The following is a 19,033-nucleotide window of genomic DNA, read 5'->3' as shown; positions in this document are numbered from 1 at the left end:
CTGTAAGGACAGTCAGGTATAAGCTTCTCTCGCAGGCTGAAGACAAATCTTCAGCATTGCCACCCAGCAAGTTATCAAAAGGTGGAACATGCTTTCTTGTTATTTTCTACCATGAAAACTACTTGGATGGTTAAATCTCTTAAAAAAAGAAAACAAAGTGCTGCATGTGCTAGAGCTGCAACTTTTCTTCATCACAAAAAGTCAAATGTAATAGTAAAAGGGTAGCAAAGCATGCTGCTGTTTTATATTTAAGAAGCATGAGGCAAATCAAATGAAAACTCTCTGCGTGCATGATGAGACAGTGTACTTACTAGAAGTCATACAATATGCTTATAAGAACAGAGCTCTAAAATAAATAAATAAATAAATCTCCCCAGCACCATGGGAGGTTGTGCCCAGAAGCTGTGTGACTACATGGAACAAAATGCTTGTAAACCAGCTGCAAAGTTCCTTGAAGAAATGCAGATTTTTTTAACCCTTCAAGCCATCATACAGGAAATCAAGTCTGTTCCAACATACCAGCCTTTGAGGAAAATATCCCAGCAAATGCACAATTTAGAATCAACGTGGGGGAAATACATTAGTGAAGCTGGACTGAATGAAAAGAACACTATTTCATTTTGGCAGGCTAGTGCTGAAAGTATTCCAGATTGGACAAATATTACAATTGGTTGTCTTTATGTGCCAATCCACAGCACAAATAGTGAAAGGTCCTTTTCACGTTATGTTCTATTGCTAAATGAGAAAAACAAAAGCATAAAAACACAGAAATTGCATCTGTACAGCATGCTGCAGCAGAATGAACTCAACATAACAAAAACCTCCCTACAATACATTTTCCACATTGACTGAGGCTTTTATTAAAATTTGTTGCATTTTTGAACATGTTATACGCACATTAGCCTTTAATTCTTGGAATTTTTCAAAGGGAAGCGCCAATAAGATAAAAAAAGTAAAGACATTTCTTGTTTCATTCCTCGGATACATACAGAAACATTTCTAGCACCTTATAAAGCATTGTTTAGTTGATATGGGCCATTACAATATGGGCTGGTCTACATACACAACTTATTCCTGTTTAACTAGAATTTTCAAACCAGTTTAGTTCAACCAGTGTAAATCCCTACGTGGACACATTTTAAATCAGTTTACAGCTGTCTTATATTAGTGGATTTGCACTGATTTAATTACATCAATTCTAAAATAGGTTCTGTTTAACCAGGTGCAAGTTTCATGTGTAGCCACAACCTATATATTTTTGGAATTTAATGCTGCCCATGTAATTTGCTTCATATAAATGGCATTTTGTCTTGAGGAAAAACAAAACAAAAAAAGACAGCTTTACCCATTGCTGTCAGTAAAGTAAATGGCAAATCTCCCATGGACTCAAGTGGGAAGAGGAACAAAACCTTCATCAAATCTCTCCTGTAATTACCCAACTTGGAATTTGGCCAGGACACTTTGACTAACACCTCCTAACACTTGTGAAAAGCATCAAGGATTATTTCCTAAATGGTTGGGACTTTAGTTTTATGCCTCAGCTGAAAAAAGGCATTGTCAGCAGCACAGTGTAGTGTGGCCAAACACAATGCTAAGGCAATAGATCAGAGTGCCACTTACTGAATCACTTGCTGAGGCACCTGCGATTTCCTTGGAGATCTCCTATCTAATTACAGACCCATCCCAACTTTGCTTTTAAGATGTAGTAAAATCACATCTCATGGTGGGATAGCTGATTTACAAAATTCTATTTTCAAAAAATAATCTGTTTGAGTTACAGGCACCAAAAACCATCACAGAAATCCAGATTTTAGGGAATGGGGCATTGTTAGTTATAAATGAACAATTATAAATGGATTTTTTTCAAATTATTTAAATGAAATCCCCTGGCAAGTTTTTTTTTTTGGATTGTATATTTATAACTGCATTATCAACTGTCAAATAATCTCTGATGTATAATGGACAGGGTGACACCGCTGTCAATACAGAAACATGAACATTACAGATATAAACACTGAGTAGCATACTATTTTTTTGCCAGTTTCTGTAATTGTTCACAATAGCAGTCTGTGCATTTCTCCCACGGGCTGACATTTGCGGATCAAACATTTCTTTCAAGTTCAGAACAGTATTTCATCTAAATCAACAAGCACGGAAATTACAGCAGAGCAATTTAATAATGAAAGCCCATCTCTTGGAAAGGGCATTCAAGCACAAATACAGTTGATTTTAATAAGACTAGTGTTCTAAACTTCTCTTAACTTTTTGATGCCAGGAGCTGGAATTTCTTGGCATGCATTCAGAGTAAATATACATTGTACTAATGCCACCAATATACTCTAATTCATCACAGCTGGCAATGTTTCTGAGGTTGAGACTCCCTGGTGACTTAGGTAATAATTTTTCAGAAACTAGTCATTACAATTGAGTAGTTATTTCATTAAGGCTTTATAGACTGGTTTGGTGTATGATTCATGCTAGAATAAGGTGCCCAGTGAATGTAGTAGCAACCAATTAAAGGGAACTGTTGCTAACACAAAACAAACAACAGAAAACATTTACAGAGAACAGATGAAGCAGAATTCCATTTGAACAGAGGAAAAAAGTCACTCTCTAGTAACAACCCACCAATTTTCCACAAGCCATGTGCATTAGGTTAGGCCTGTAATAAGTTCAGAGACAGAAAGTTGCTACTTAGTGCTGCTGATGAGAAAATACATTGCACTAAAAACAATGGGTTGGTCAAATTTGGTCAAAAGATATTTTAAAAAATCAAGTCTAGGCTGTCCCAGTTAATAAAATAAATATTTCTAATTTTCTATAACAACTTCAGAGCAGGTATCATACACCTAATGTACATAAAGAAGTGAGCCCATGGTCATCTCTCAAGTCCCTGTCACAAGTTGTACAAATGTACTTTGATAACTGACATATCCTCAAAGGTCTTGAGGCAAAGAGGACATGCTGGTGGAGAGCAAGGAGAATAGTATGTACTGTATGTCAGGAATTGGTATGAAAATGCTGTTCTAGGCTACAGCATTACAACTGAATCATTCCTCATTGGGATTTATTGGTGCATATTTTATCATAAATACCAAACCTCTCCTTTTTTGTCACCTTGGTTTCTGTATTTGTTTCTGAAAAAAAGATATTTACAATTAAAAGCAGCTTTTAGTTAGTCTTGGACATTTTCTGTAAGTCTGCTATCCTCATGCTCATTTCCAAAACGGAAACAATAAGCCAGGCTTTAAGGCTCATTTTAAAATAGGCCAAGCACAGCCAATGGCACGAAGGAAGATTTTTTTAGTTACTTCTATAGCCACTCAGAAACAGTGTTAAACTTTATACTTCCAACACTTTTGCATCCTGAATGTTAGGTTGCAGAAAGTGAAATCTGAGTTACTGTGACAAAGGGCTGGGAGCTAGCACCTACTGAGTTCTGGGCATGGGCAGGCGCAAGCCCACCCACAAGCTGGGAACTGGCAGGTGAGCCAGCACTCTGATCACTCCGGCACTAATTCGTTTCCCCAGGGAGGTCTGACTGGGGAATGTAATGTAATTGGCAAATCAGGCTGGCCGGCTAGGTGAGCTAAAGGATTAACTAGCCCATCAGATGGGGACTGATAAAAAGGCACAGGAAGGAAGCACCGGGGAGATGAACAGGGCTAGCTGAGCTTAGGCTGATAGAGCTCTTGGGGAAGACCCTCTGTTCCTGCCAGGCCCCGGGGAACGGGCTGAAATTACAGGGGACGCTGTAAATAGCATTACTGCACAGGACTAGAGAGGTGCGGGTGGTGGGACCATAAACAAACTACAAAATATGACTATCCAACTGGCGGAGTCTGAGCAGGTTTCTTCTGATTCCAGAGAGCAGGGGCAGAATGCTGTCCTGTTACACTTAGCAAATGGCAAAGAGACACCAGCTCAATAGTTTTATATTTTATTAATCTGAAATACTATATCAGGTTTTCCAGATGTCCAACATATGGTACATTTCTGATGGGGATGTTTCACAGCTGAAGTTCTTTTTTCTGTTACGGAACCTGCATCTCCATACATCTTTATTTTCCCACTCCTTACATTCATCCATTAGATTCTGTATTTTTTTTTAATCAGAGGAGTCAGATTCAAGGCTATGCTCAGATGTCAAAGCTACAGTTGCTTTCTGTCTGAATTACAGCGGCAGAGGGTACCAAAAGCAAAACACTGGAAGGGAGAATCGCATGCAACAATGCACGTAACAGTAAAACACAAAAGCGATTTCTGGCCTTGGAATACTGATGTTGACGAGTTCCTCTATTTACAAAGGAATAGCTAACTTCTCTCTATACTTCCAGTTAAAATCTAAGTTTTTCAGCTAATGAACTTTGGAATGAAGTAAAATAAATGCTCTTAAACATGCATCTTTGCAGGATGCTGTAAAAACAACAACAATAGAAACAGGTGTCCAGCTACCAGAGCCCAAAAAGGAATGAGTGATGAAAACACTACAAATTCTCCATCAACTCCTTCAATCTGTTTTCTAGAACAATGAAATGGCACTAAAAAACGGGGCTTGGTGGGGCAGTGCACAAGCACCTTTCACTTTACATTCCGTCTTACATCCACATCAAATCGAGTCTGATGATCTCATATTAGGACTGAAATTATACCCTAAGATATGAATGTGTGGCTTTGGTTTGTGGCAGTAGGATCTTTGAAAGCAGGAATTTTTCACTTCACAAACTTATCAAACAATTTAGTATGACTGGCAATTTTTGCTCGGCAAAGGCTCCAACCTTAGCAGCCCCAAATAACACAGTATCCTGTCAAGCAAAACTTCCACTGAAGTCAAAGGAGATTTGCTTAAGTAAGCACTGGGTACTGAAATAGTAACAGGAGTTGAAAGTTAAGATTGTGGTACAATAACAGAGATCAGGGATTTACTCATCTCAATACAGCTCAACCATGCTGTCGGTGACCTTGCCTGAAATAAGATTCTTCTGAAATTTATGGTCCTAGCACCAGTGCAAGCTCCATTACAGCTAGCAGTGGTGGGAGCACTAGTGGAGACTGTCCACAAGGGTATATACCACTGTGTCATTAGAGCAGTGTTGGATGACATAATTATAAGAATTCTAGTGGCTACTGTAACCCAGGGCTAGCATGGGTGCTAGAACTTAAAAAAAAAAAACCCACCTCAGCCTAGCTATAGCCTTACTTTGTCTAAGATTTACTCTTTAAAACTGGTATATAGCTGGAACGTCCTCCAGGCTTCAAGAATCCTTCTCCTCAGTCCCCACCAACCTCGGCATACACTTTAACCACAGGTCACTTTGGATAAATCTTACTAGTGACCTACTGAAGGTTTGTTAATGGCTTGATATAAGGCTACAGATTTGTGACTGTAGCTTTGAAGTCTGAAAACCGCCCTGAATCTGAATCTTCTGTTAAAAAACACCGTTTCTAATGGGTGAATATAAATAGGGAACAAGTAAAGATTTATGCAAATACAAGTTTGAAAATTGATTTCAACAATCATGTCAGCTGGCTGAATATGATTCAGTGGTCAGTATATATCATGACAAACTGTGTTCTATGCTGGGTTTACTCATAGTCAGTTGACACAATACTAAACGCTGACTTAGTGTACCTTCATTGTCCAAGCTGGGAAAAACACAAAATGTAAAGTGTAATGGACATAAATTAGATATTACAAGTTGTCTTAGTTTTAGGGATCTACAATGTTATTTGAAGGAATTAAGTGTTATTTTTAACCTGAGAATATCAGTCTAAAACCATATTTGCTTTCTCCTAACAACCATTTAGTATCTACAGTAGAAGCTGCAGTTCAACAGACTGAACAATTTGCCCATACCTTCCTTCAGGACAATACCAAATACAAACAGATCTACTGTTTCCAAATATTTTCTTTTTTTCCCCAGACAACTACTGGAACACTGAAGATTTTACAACATCTATTTTTACCCTGGTCAAGAGGATGACCCCAAAATCTGCTGGGGCAAAGGATTCCAGAATCACATCAAGGCCCCTGGGAACATCATGAAAATAATTTTGTGACATTCATGGAGCTTATATCTCAACACCAGAATTAAATGGCTGAGTCAAAAGAACTCACATTGAAAGAAGTTTAACCAAGAACAGATGTTCCCCTTCACACTATACTGCTTAACATACAGTATCTGTGATTTTTCACCATACTTTGTTTTACATATTCTTTCAAAATGTTAACAAAACACACTTCAACAAATACCATTATTGCAGCAGACAGCACACAGCTGGGCCATTGCTGTCCAGTTTTAACCCTTGCTTCTAGATCATATCTACACCAGGAACCCAAATTTTAAAAAAATTAAGCACTATTCTGCACTGAAAACATGCAGAAAACAAAGTTGGTCTGAGATGGTTTTCATTACAATGTGTTACAGAAATAAATGTATTGTTCTCTTGTACATACACTTGAGAACGAAGGGAAGTTTTTTCTGAAGGATGGAAATGATTTGAAAGAGTTTCAGATCACATATAGATAAGTAATCCCTCTGGGTAATAAATGATATTCTAGAGGGGTCATTTCCCAACCATTCAAGTACATTCAGACTGTTTATTCCTTTGACGAATGACCCCTATGACCAATACTCATGGCCCAAATTCTTCTCCCTTTCCATCTTTTATTTCCACCTGCTCTGCCTAACATCTGATAGGCTCTGTAATAAATTTCTAAACAAAAAGCATATCAAGAGTGCCAGTTTAAACTACAAAATAATGTTTGATTTTTTTTACAAAATATTTTTCTACTGAGCTTTGACAGAGACAATGTACTCAGAGAATACAGGGAAGAGCTCTTTGTACCACTATGCAGCAAACCATCAACAGCCCAGCAACAGCATTAATAGACTCCAAAAATTGCCATGTCCAGCTATTCTTTCCTGCTGAAAAGAGGGTTAAGTCCAAAGCAAAGTACGTACTAGCAATGAAGAATTAGAGATGTGGAATAAAAGGACCCAAAAACTGGAAGAAATCAGGAACAGCCATCTAACAAATAAAATAGTCTGAAAGATTTTTTGTGTTTTTTTTTAATAATATATAAATAATTAATTAGAAATCAAAGTGTTAGTACTTTTTACTTAAAAACAAAGTTGTTTTTAACTGTACTACAGAGTGCAGCTTTTTAGCCTTTCCCCCTCTCCAGTTAATACACACGTATCTTGTCTAACTCCCCACCTGTCCTATGACACAATTGCAGTCTTCCCCATCTATCTGCCCTTTCATGCATTTAAGGAGAAAGGTGCTTCTGGAACAGCTCCACTATTGTAACTATGCAGCAACGTTGATGGAGGACGAGAAGGATTTCTTTGCTTTCCTACATCATTCTGGCAAAGATTTGTACAATCGTCTTGTGATGCTGTCCCACGGATTTAAAACTGCCCTTCCTCCAGCAACAGTCCATTATCCTACCCTCGTGTTTCATCTGTTTCAGCTTGCCTTTGAGCCAGGGAGACCTGGGTGGGATGCTGACTCCTGGGGTTAAGTAAATCAATGACTATGGGTAGCAGATGATTGTAATGTCCTAGTGATCTGGCAGTTGTGTGGTATACCTCCTCCAGATTGCCTGGAATCTCACTGCGTTGTATTGTCTCAGAGGGTGGACTGCCACTGCCCTGGCTCAGCACTTCCATTTGTAGAAGATGAGTACAGCCAGCAGTGAAGATCAGGTTCAGGGTGCGTCTGGCTATATGACTTGCTCAGGAGATCAATGGGAAGAACTCCATGTTGAAAACGGAGAGATTTTGAACCAGTGTTGGAGATGTCATCTGTGTGGTCACTGAAGACTATGACTACAGGGGGATGCTAAAAACAGGCTTGATAGCAGCTTGATTAGCTCCAGTAGGAAATCCACAGGAGTGTGATTATATATAAGTATTACGTGGCTACTCTTTAACCTGGAATTCACATACCATGCAAACACACTTGAATTAGTCCACTGTTGAGAGTGCAAAACTATGGCTGCTACTCCTTCCTTGTCCCCCCTAGAGTCAGGCATCACAAAGTTACCACTCAGCACCAGCTGTTAGTACAGGTCCACTAGAGTCATCCAGCCAGATTTCAGTGATACACAGTGAGTTTACGTCATGAGTTACAGCCATGATCGGGTTGTATATGGTGCTCATTCTGCTGAAGACCAGTTAAATACAATAAGCCTCATCTTACGGTCACTTCAGCGAAAGTGGACAGAGCAATGGAGTAAGAATTAGGTGTGGTTGGAGAGATCCGAAGACAATGCCCACCACTGGGTTTCAGATTCTGGTTTTTGGTCCAGCCTTCCCCAGGCCAATCACAACTGGAACAGTGAAGGATATTGAGTTCAGAGGAGTTGAGGGAGAGAGAAGCAGGCTGTCCAACCTCTGCAGTGGGATCAAACTGAAAGCTTTCTACAGATTAGAACATTATTTGGCTAGGAGACAAAGGTGCAGAATGATGCGCATCAGCAATTTTTTACAGCCAAAGAGCAGAACAACAATGGTGCAGAAAATGAATCACAACTACCAACTGCTTTCTAACCATGAATGCCTCACTCCTTTCCAGAATCTATCTGGAATGTATGAATCCTCCATGTTTGTTACAGAACTTCTACAGAAGAGGATCGCAGATTGATGTGTAAAGCAAAAGTCCTGAGAGCAGCATATCTATTTTGCAAAAGTTTGGTATTCACATATTGACACATTTCGAAAATTACTCTCTTTCCTACAGACATCAGTCCAGTTTCCCTTTCCCTACACTTCAGTCTCCACGTAGCTCCATAACACTTCCTTCAATGCGTGTCTCCATAACACTTCCTTCATGCATCTAGCCATGGCACATCATTTATGGGAGGTCAGAATATAAGGAAAGGTGGGAGGCTAGAGGGAGGTCCCATCATAGAGGATTCCTAACACGAGTTATACCTACAATACAGATGTGATTGAAGGATTTTCTTGGGCTTCTTGTTTTGTTTTCAAGTAAAGAGAACATATGTTCACATCATGTCTCAGTGTCTTTCAAGTGAAATATCCTGTTTTTCTTTAATCGATCAAAACTTTTTTTTTGTTTTGTGCTTCTTATAACTGCCAATGTTTGTTCAAGACCTATGGCTATACCAAGCAGAATTTCCCCTGCATTTTCCAAGAACAAATAGTCCAGTTGTGTGCAGTGTGATGGTTAGTGTCTGGAGTGAAGCAGAGAGTTAACTGAGGATAGACACTATCAAAGATGTTCCTTTGCGCAAAGTCAATGTTAATCACCCTTGTTCAGCATTGCATAATAAAACTCATAGAGAAATTAAGTTACTGGAAAAAAATCTCCACTCCAAGAAAAGTCACTGGTAAGTCAAAAGGTAGTAGGAATCCACATGACTGAGGATCTGAATATTCAATAATTATAAATTAAATAGTTTGTATTGTGTTTCATGGTTTGGGGAGATTACTGGTGGCGTTCTATTTTTAAAACAACCAACAACCCTGTGCCACCCTGGCATCCCCATATTCACCGTCATATAATTTTGCAATGTTTTATACGACATATGCCTTGTGAGGTATCATTCTAAAAGTCTTGATCTGCTAGACATTAATATCTCATTCGTTTGTATGTGCTATCATTGTATTTGAAGTTATGAAGTTTGGCTACATATGTGATACTGAAACATGTGAGGTTGAGAACACCCACAAACAGCCTTTCAGGTACAACAATAAAAAGGCCAAACAATGTTGATGGCTTATTGAGGACTGTAGCAGGATGGTTACCTGCTCCTGCCCTGAGGGGTTTAAAACTGCCCTGAAGGAGGGCTGTGGAAGGGCTGCAGCTCTAAAAGCTGGGCTGATTGGGGAAGCAGCCGCAGCTGGGCCACGCCCCAATCAGGCCACAGCTGGCCTTATATAAAAAGGCTGTGAGCCAGAGGCCAAGCAGTCTCTTTCTGCCTTCAGAGAGAGAAGGGCCTGGCTGCAGGGAGCTAAGACAGAGTACCTGGTAGAGCAGGGCTGGGGAAAGGCTGAGGAGCTGGGAGCTCCAGCCTGGATAGCCCCAGGCTGTGGCCTAGTAGGAGGCCAAGGGGTACTGGGGGTTGCAGAGGGCAGCCCATAGGTAGGCCAAGGCAGCAGGTCCAAACCCAACCTTGCCTGTGATGAGTGGCCTGTACTGCAGTCTGCCCCAGGGAGTGGGGGCTAGTTGGTGGCCTTATTCTGAGGTGAGGTAAGGATACTGGGTGGGGGTTCCCTGGGAAGGGGAGACCCTAGTACTGAGGGGTGTACTGCCAGGGGGTAGCACCCCAGATAAAAGAGCACCGGGGTATGAGAGGGACACAGGGTCAGAGGACAGGCGGATCACTGGCCTGCAGGGGGTGCTTCAGGATGCTGGAAGAGCAATTCCTGAGATGACCAGCAGGAGGTGCCTCAGGGGTGAGTCTGACCTTCTACACGGACATACGCACAAGGATTACCCCAGGAACTCTGTACAATAGAAACCTCTCAGAGATAGCACTACATAATGGGAACTGTTTGACCCAGGGCAGAGAAAAAGAGCTTTCCAGCAAACTGGAATAAGATATAAAAGGGGGAAGTGACATCATGACTGGACCTCACTCTCCTCACAACACAACACCTGAAAGTCTGGAGGAAAAAAGACTGAACCGTGGGGGGAGGGGAGTGCTGGTCCCTGGCAGGAAGGAGGGAAGCCTGCCTTTGTATGCAAAAGCTAATCTGCTTGTACTATCTAACTGATTTAAATCCTAACTAGTACATTAGGCTTATATTGTGGTTTTGTTTCATTTCTTATGGTAATCTACTTTGATCTGTTTGCTATTATTTATAATCATTTAAAATCTATCTTTCTGTAGTTAATAAACCTGTTTTATGTTTCATCTTAACCAGTTTGTTTTTGAGTGAGGTGTTTAAGGAAAAATCTCAGCTCGGTTAACAAGGGTTTGTGCATTGTCCCCCTCACATCGAGGGAGGGGCGGATTGGGTAATAAATTCATACTGGTCAAATTTTGACCAGGGTAGGACGGTACCCCCAGCTCCTCAGCCTAGGACCCTGGAGCTGTATTTTGGCTGTAGATTCTCTATTGTTGGTTCATGCAGTGGCTGGCCAGAGCATTCATGAACACAGCTGGGCATGGCACCAACCAGTGGATGTTGGTGTGAGCGCAAGCTTGAGAATTTTGCAGCTTGTCACAACGTCAGTGTGAGCAGGAATTCAGATTGGTAAAACAGAGGGCTCAGCTGTACCCCAGTCCCAGGTGGCACCCCAGAGGGGACCAGTCACAAACCCCACCATCAATTGCTTACATTTTTATCCTGATTCCTTTGAATGAGAGCTTATTGTTTTTTTTGATTGATTTGGTTTTAAAAATCTCTTTTTATCCTGAAAAGCAATGGACATTTTTGTTGTTCAATTTAGTTAATATGACAATTAATTCCTACTCTCAAACAAGTAATTTTTCTCCCCTCCTCCTGGACTAGTTATACATGAAAGTGTAGAGATTTTCACATTGGTTTTTAATCAGATACAAATGGTGAGACAACATGCACCTGACAGTAATATTTTCAAAGAACTTCAAATTCTACTACATCAAATCTCCAAAAATGAATGACATACACAACACTAAATATACACTTTTATATATCAAAATGTAAATGATTATCTTTCCAAAAGGTATTTGTATAACCCAATAATCAAGTGAATTAAAGCAACAGAAAGATCTCTGAAGACAGCATGGAAAAAAACATTCCAGAAACTGAAACCTTTTTTATTTGTGCATGCACAGGTATGTGGCTCTTGACCATCATTTTGCTTTCATGTTAGCCACACCCCTTTACTGGAATTGTGGGCATTGACGTATTACTACTGGTGGTAGCTGGTCACAGCATATCAGGCTTCTATGTAGCACAGCTCATAGAGCTGAAGAACGAATTTAAACATATTGAGACCAATTCTCCACTGCATTACTTCAGGTTTACATAAGTGTGACTAAAATAACAGAAGTTAGTTCTGAAAAATTTCAATACATCCAACCCATAAATTCAGATCCAAACTTTCCCAAAATAAAGTGTTTAGATTTTGGTTTGAGCCGGTATCTAAAATTTATAACCATACCTGTATTACAAGATGAATAGTCACCCTCTCTTGGATTTTCTCTTTCAGAATGTTACACACTCCCAGAAATCACTCCTGTTAGATTTGAACTTCAGAGGAGTATGGGGCTAATATTTAGCTTTCCTAACTACTCACCACAATTAAAATGTAAATATTTTGTCATTGCTTTTTAATAATTTATTTCAAGACCCAATAACAGAGGATGTATAATCTGAACCATGAACAATGAAATGGTGTTCACTAAACTGGATTTAATCTGATCAATTTACAAATTAATTAAATTATGTTATCACAAGTAGTAGGAAAAAGGCTACAAATCACAATTAAGAGTATTCTCTTTAAATTCCTCAGCATGAATCACAGTTTGTGAAAACCAATACTTTTCTGGGTGGCAAAGGGTTTGATTGAGCTATCGAACTTTACTTGATGCTGAAATATAGCTTAAAACAATACTCCCCAAGCCCATTCAGCCCCCAGTCCTGCTCCGCCTCCGGGTCCAGCTCCACCCTCATTCCCTCTCTGCCTCCAGACCAGCTCCAACTCCAGCCTCAGCTCCTCACTGCCCGCAGGCTGGCTCTGTCCTCATTCCCTCTCCAGCCCCAGCCCTGCCTTCTTCCCCAGCTCTGCTGCTGAGGAAGCCTTGGCTGTGCAGTAAAAGGGGGAAGGGCACAGACAGATTCCGTTACTAGTAAGGGGGGGAACTTGACTGAAAGTTTGAACACATCTGGCTTAAAATAATTCTATGTAAGGACAACTCCGGGAAATAATGAGCCTCTTTATCTACAGTATTATCCAAGTTTTAAACTCAAATAATTCCAAACAATTGGCACCAAGATGGAAATATATTATTTTAGCTGAGACTGTGCACAACAGTCAATGACAGTGCATGGATAGATTGTACAGTGGTAAAACAAGTTCATTAACATCTACTTGAGTCACTATAACGAGAAGATGCTATCCAGATATTGGAATCATAGAAGAGTAGCAAACTTTACTGAAGCCTTGTTAATATTTGAAATATACAGAACACAGGGAGGAGGAGGAGGAAAGATAAACTTGCAGTGGCTATTTGCCCTGATGGACACAACTAGCAGCAGTTATTAGGTGTGTTGTATCCTTTTCAAGTTGTTTTCCTTATACTTACTTTCTCAATAAAATCTGGTATCTTTTTTTTGTCCGAGAGTTGGTCCAAGGAGGAGCAGCATTCTAGCTCCAGTGTGTATCCTTCACTGTGAACATCACTTTCCACAGATCTGAGGAGACAGAAAACACAAGTAGAGCTTTTAAAATTAGATCCCCAAAAATCCTTACGTACTTATTCTTAATAAAGTTTGGTTCCATGTAGAACTAGCATTCAGTCAAATCTTGGGTCCCAGCACATGTTACACAGAACCCAACTCAGCTTCATAGCTCAGGTGAACCCGCAGCTTCAGAGACCTATGTATTACCTAAGGAGGGAAGCTATCCCCAAATGATGGCTGGGTTATGCCTAAGTGGCTGCCTAATCCCTTCATCTTCCCAAGGTATCATGCCCCAGCTAGGGTCCTCAGAATGATATTGGGGAGGCAGAAATATGCATGTGCCTCTTGGACTGTGGAGGGGACAGGTTCCACCCCGATGGATTGACAGTGGATCTGAACCCACACAGATAAGCATAATCAGCCTGCTTTACCAGGCTCCCCCTTCTCTGCATGTATAAAAGTGAGAGAGCCAGGCATCACAGATCTAACAGAGGGACAGAGCTAAAAGGAGTGTTTTATGGGCAGTGATTTATTTTTAGGTTAAAGTAGGGAAAGCCCTTCCATCATCTCCTATCTGGCTCCAAGAACCAGATTTTGCCTCCTTTCAGGAATAGTCAACAGTTTATTAATGTGTCTTAAACAAAAAATCAAATAACTCAGGACATTCCACATTTAAAAAAAAACAAGAATGGTGATTGACTTTACAGAATAAGGGCTATAAAAATGTGTCATTTTCTGAGCAAATCATGGAGTCAATCTGAGTAGGTAAGAAATATTTTCCAGCCCACGCAACATAATAATTAATACATAAAACTTTTCATCCATGGATCTTAAAGCATTTTACAAACATCAAATAAGTCTCATAATACCATTCTGAAATAGTCACTAATATCTCAGCTTTATAGATGGTTAAACACAGACACAGAGACCCCAGTTTTGCAACTCTTACTCCCACTGTGTTAATTAGATCACTAAGAACATAAGAACGGTCATACTGGGTCAGACCAAAGGTCCATCTAGTCTTGCGACAGTGGTCAATGCCAGGTGCCCCAGAGGAAATGAACAGAACAGGTAATCATCAAGTGAACCCCATTCCCAGGCAAACAGAGGCTAGGGACACTATCCCTGCCCATCCTGGCTAATAGCCATTGATGGACCTATCGTCCATGAACTTATCTAGTTCTTTTTTTTAACCCTGTTATAGTCTTGGCCTTCACAACATCCTCTGGCAGGTGTTCCACACGTTGACTGTGCGTTGTGTGGAAAAAATACTTCCTTTTGTTTATTTTAAACCTGCTGCCTATTAATTTCATTTGGTGACCCTCTAGTTCTCCTGTTATGAAAAGGAGTAAATAACACTTCCTTATTTACTTTCTCCACACTAGTCATGATTTTATAGACCTCTAGCATATTCCCCCCTTAGTCATCTCTTTTCCAAGCTGAAGAGTCCCAGTCTTATTAATCTCTCCTCATATGGAAGCCATTCCATACCCCAATCATTTTTGTTGCCCTTTTTTGAACCTTTTCCAAGTCCAATATATCTTTTTTGAGATTGGGCAACCACATCTGCATGCAGAATTCAAGATGTGGGAGTACCGTGGATTTATAAAGAGGCTACATGATATTTTCTGTCTTATTATCTGTCCCTTTTTTAATGATTCCCAACATTCTGTTCCTTTTTTTTGACTGCCGCTGCACACTGAGTGGATGTGACTCCAAGATCTCTTTCTTGAGTGGTAACAGCTAATTTAGACCCCATCATTTTAGATGTATAGTTGGGATTATGTTTTCCTATGTGCATTACTTTTCATTTATCAATATTGAATTTCATCTGCCATTTTGTCACCCAGTTTTGTGAGATCCTTTGGTAGCTCTTCGCAGTCTGCTTGGGACTTAACTATCTTGAGTAGTTTTGTATCATCTGCAAATTTTGCCACCTCACTGTTTACCCCTTTTTCCAGATCACTTATGAATATGTTGAATAGGACTGGTCCCAGTATAGACCCCTGGAGGACACCACTATTTACCTCTCTCCATTCTGAACACTCACCATTTATTCCTACCCTTAATTTCTTATCTTTTAACCAGTTACCAAACCATGAGAGGATCTTCCCTCTTATCCCGTGACAGTTTACTTTGCTTAAAAGCCTTTGGCGAGGGATCTTGTCAAAGACTTTCTGAAAATCTAAGTACACTATATCCACTGGATCCCCCTTGTCCACATGTTTCCTGACCCCCCTCAAAGAATTCTAGTAGATTGGTGAAGCATGATTTCCCTTTACAAAAAACACGTTGACTCTTCTCCAACAAATTCTGTTCATCCATGTGTCTGACAATTTTGTTCTTCACTACAGTTTCAACCAGTTTGCCTGGTACTGAAGTCAGGCTTACCGGCCTGTAATTGTCGAGATCACCTCTGGAGCCCTTTATAAAAATTGGTATCACATTAGCTATCCTCCAGTCCTTTGGTACAGAACCTGATTTAAATGATAGATTACAGACGACAATTTCACATTTGAGTTTCTTCAGAACTCTTGAGTGAATATCATCTGGCCCTGATAACTTATTACTGTTTAGTAGGGCTGTCAAGCAATTAAAAAAATTAATCGCAATTAATCGCTCTGTTAATAATAGAATACCATTTATTTAAATATTTTGGGGTGTTTTCTACATTTTCAAATATATTGATTTCAATTACAACACAGAATACAAAATGCACAGTGCTCACTTTATATTTATTTTTGATTACAAGTATTTACACTGTAAAAAAACAAAAGTAGCAGCATTTTTCAATTCACCTACAAATACTGTAGTGCAATCTCTTTATCATGAAAGTTGAACTTACAAATGTAGAATTATGTACAAAAACCTGCATTCAAAAATAAAACAGTGTAAAATTTTAGAGCCTGTAAATTCACTCAGTCCTACTTCTTGTTCAGCCAATCGCTCAGACAAACATGTTTGTTTACATTTGCAGGCGATAATGCTGCCCGCTTCTTATTTACAATGTCATCTGAAAGTGAGAACAGGCCTTCTCATGGCACAGTTGTAGCTGGCATCGCAAGATATTTACATGCCAAATGCGCTAAAGATTCATATGCCCCTTCATGCTTCAACCACCATTCCAGGGGACATGCGTCCATGCTGATGACGGGTTCTACTCAATAACAATCCAAAGCACTGCGTACTGATGCATGTTCATTTTCATTATCTGAGTCAGATACCAACAGCAGAAGGTTGATTTTCTTTTTTGGTGGTTCGGGTTCTGCAGTTTTTTGCATCAGAGTGTTGCTCTTTTAAGACTTCTGAAAGCATGCTCCACACCTCGTCCCTCTCAGATTTTGGACGGCACTTCAGATTCTTAAACCTTGGGTCGAGTGCTGTAGCTATCTTTAGAAATCTCACATTGGTACCTTCTTTGCATTTTGTCAAATCCGCAGTGAAAGTGTTCTTAAAATGAACAACATGTGCTGGGTCATCATCTGAGACTGCTAGAACATTAAATATATGGCAGAATGCAGGTAAAATAGTGCCAGGTACATACAATTCTCCACCAAGGAATTAAGTCACAAATTTAATTAACACATTATTTTAACGAGCATCATCAGCATGTCCTCTGGAATGGTGGCCGAAGCATGAAAGGGCATACGAATGTTTAGCATATCTGGCACATAAATACCTTGCAATGCCAGCTACAAAAGCCCCATGCAAATGCGTGATCTCACTTTCTGGCAACATTGTAAATAAGAAGATGGCAACATTATCTCCTGTAAATGTAAACAAACTAGTTTGTCTTAGCGATTGGCTGAACAAGAAATAGGACTGATTGGACTTGTAGGCTCTGAAGTTTTACATTATTTTATTTTTGAGTGCAGTTATGTAACAAAAAAAAAATCTACATTTGTAAATTGCACTTTCACGATAAAGAGATTGCACTACAGTACTTGTATGAGGTCAATTAAAAAAACTTTTCTTTGTTTATCATTTTTACAGTGCAAATATTTGTAATCAAAAATACAATCCACTTTGGTTTCAATTGCAACACAGAATACAATATATATGAAAATGTAGAAAAACATCCACAATATTTAATAAATTTCAATTGTTGTTCTATTTAACGGTGTGATTAAAATTGTGATTAATCGCGATTTTTTCCAATCGCGATTAATTTTTTTGAGTTAATCGCGTGAGTTAACTGCGATTAATCGATAACCCTACTGTTTAGTTTATCAATTTGTTCCAAAACCACCTCTAATGACACCTCAGATTTGCAACAGTTCCTTAGATTTGTCACCTAAAAAGAATGGTTCAGGTTTGGGAATTTCCCTCACATGCTCAGCCGTGAAGACTGATGCAAAGAATTCATATAGTTTCTCTGCAATGGCCTTATCACCCTTGAGTGCTCCTTTAGCATCTCAATTGTCTAGTGGCCCCACTGGCTGTTTGGCAGGCTTCTTGCTTCTGATATACTTTAAAAATGTTTTGCTATTACTTTTTGAGTCTTTGGCTAGCTGTTCTTCAAATTCTTTTTTGGCCTAATTATATTCTTACACTTCATTTACCAGAGTTTATGCTCCTTTCTATTTTCCTCCTTAGGATTTAACTTTCACTTTTTAAAGGATGCCTTTTTGCCTCTAACTGCTTCTTTTACTTTGCTGTTTAGCCACGGTGTTAGTCTCATTACTTTCAAAAGGATTATTTCCATTCGTAAGGGTTACAGGCCTTGTATGAAACCTAGGTATCAGCGTTATTAAATATTTCACTGCTTGTCATATAGGAGAATACCTAACTAATGTGTTTTTCCCACAACCTCATATTGCCTTCCATGCCTCTCCAAATCTCCCACACCTAGCTGTCCAAACTTTGTTTCCCCATCCTCAACCACGTATGCAATATATTCCTCATTATGAACACAAATATCTAGTGTATTTTTAAAACTGAAAGTGTACGGACACCATCCAATAAACAATAGAGGGACTACTGTACTGACTGCATTATTCATGTGCACATGTAAATCATGAAATCCTCCATTTTTAAATGAAGATACAGCAAAATTTCAAGTCTGCTACAGATTCCACGGACTTCGTTACAGACTTTAGGTCCAGCTTGCCACTGTGTATGCAGGGTCTTGATTACACCAAGTAAAGTGTTAGTTGGATTCATCTGTTGCTATTTTGTTATTTTTTTAAATAAATCACAAGTTATACAATAGATATAATTCTTTTTTATTTAAAGCTATGCCATTTTGATGAGTCACCTTGAACTCTCTGTCAGATTCCTTTGCAGGTAAGTAAAATTGGTATTGTCCAAATTGTGAATATTTGTGTTTTGAATTGTGGGAAAATAAAAAGAACAAAGCAGCATGATCTCATCAAGAGTGTGACTGTACAGCAGATTTCATTATTTTAACAGCAAAGGAAAACGTGTGTAAAGTTTCTGAGATAAACCCAGTGCTCTCCTTTGAAAATTTATCCCCAAATAATAAAACCACTGATTCTAAATCTGAACTGAAATTCTTTCCTTAATTATTATTTTAATGATTACAGCTGAAACCTGCATAAGATAAATCTTAAAGATTGTCAGCAATATGGCAAAAAAGACCTCGCCAGGATCCAATGTATTTTTAGCTACCTCAATCCATTACTGTACGCATGAACACACAAGCACTA

General features: G+C 39.3%; 1 protein-coding gene across 5 annotated transcripts in view; it reads right to left on the bottom strand.

Annotated features, from left to right (window-relative positions):
* RFTN1 (raftlin, lipid raft linker 1) overlaps positions 1-19,033 on the bottom strand; it is a 119,191-nt gene that overhangs the window by 54,081 nt on the left and 46,077 nt on the right. For all 5 annotated transcript variants that reach the window (XM_054018067.1, XM_054018066.1, XM_054018065.1 and 2 more), the window contains exon 4: positions 13,268-13,376. In XM_054018067.1, the coding sequence (XP_053874042.1) occupies positions 13,268-13,376 (109 nt within the window). The remainder of the gene's footprint in view (positions 1-13,267; positions 13,377-19,033) is intronic.

This window comes from Malaclemys terrapin, chromosome 2 (assembly GCF_027887155.1).
Source record: "Malaclemys terrapin pileata isolate rMalTer1 chromosome 2, rMalTer1.hap1, whole genome shotgun sequence".
Lineage (NCBI taxonomy): Eukaryota > Metazoa > Chordata > Testudines > Emydidae > Malaclemys > Malaclemys terrapin.
The sequence above is the reverse complement of the archived record's forward strand: the minus strand, read 5'-3'. Positions and strand labels throughout refer to the sequence as shown.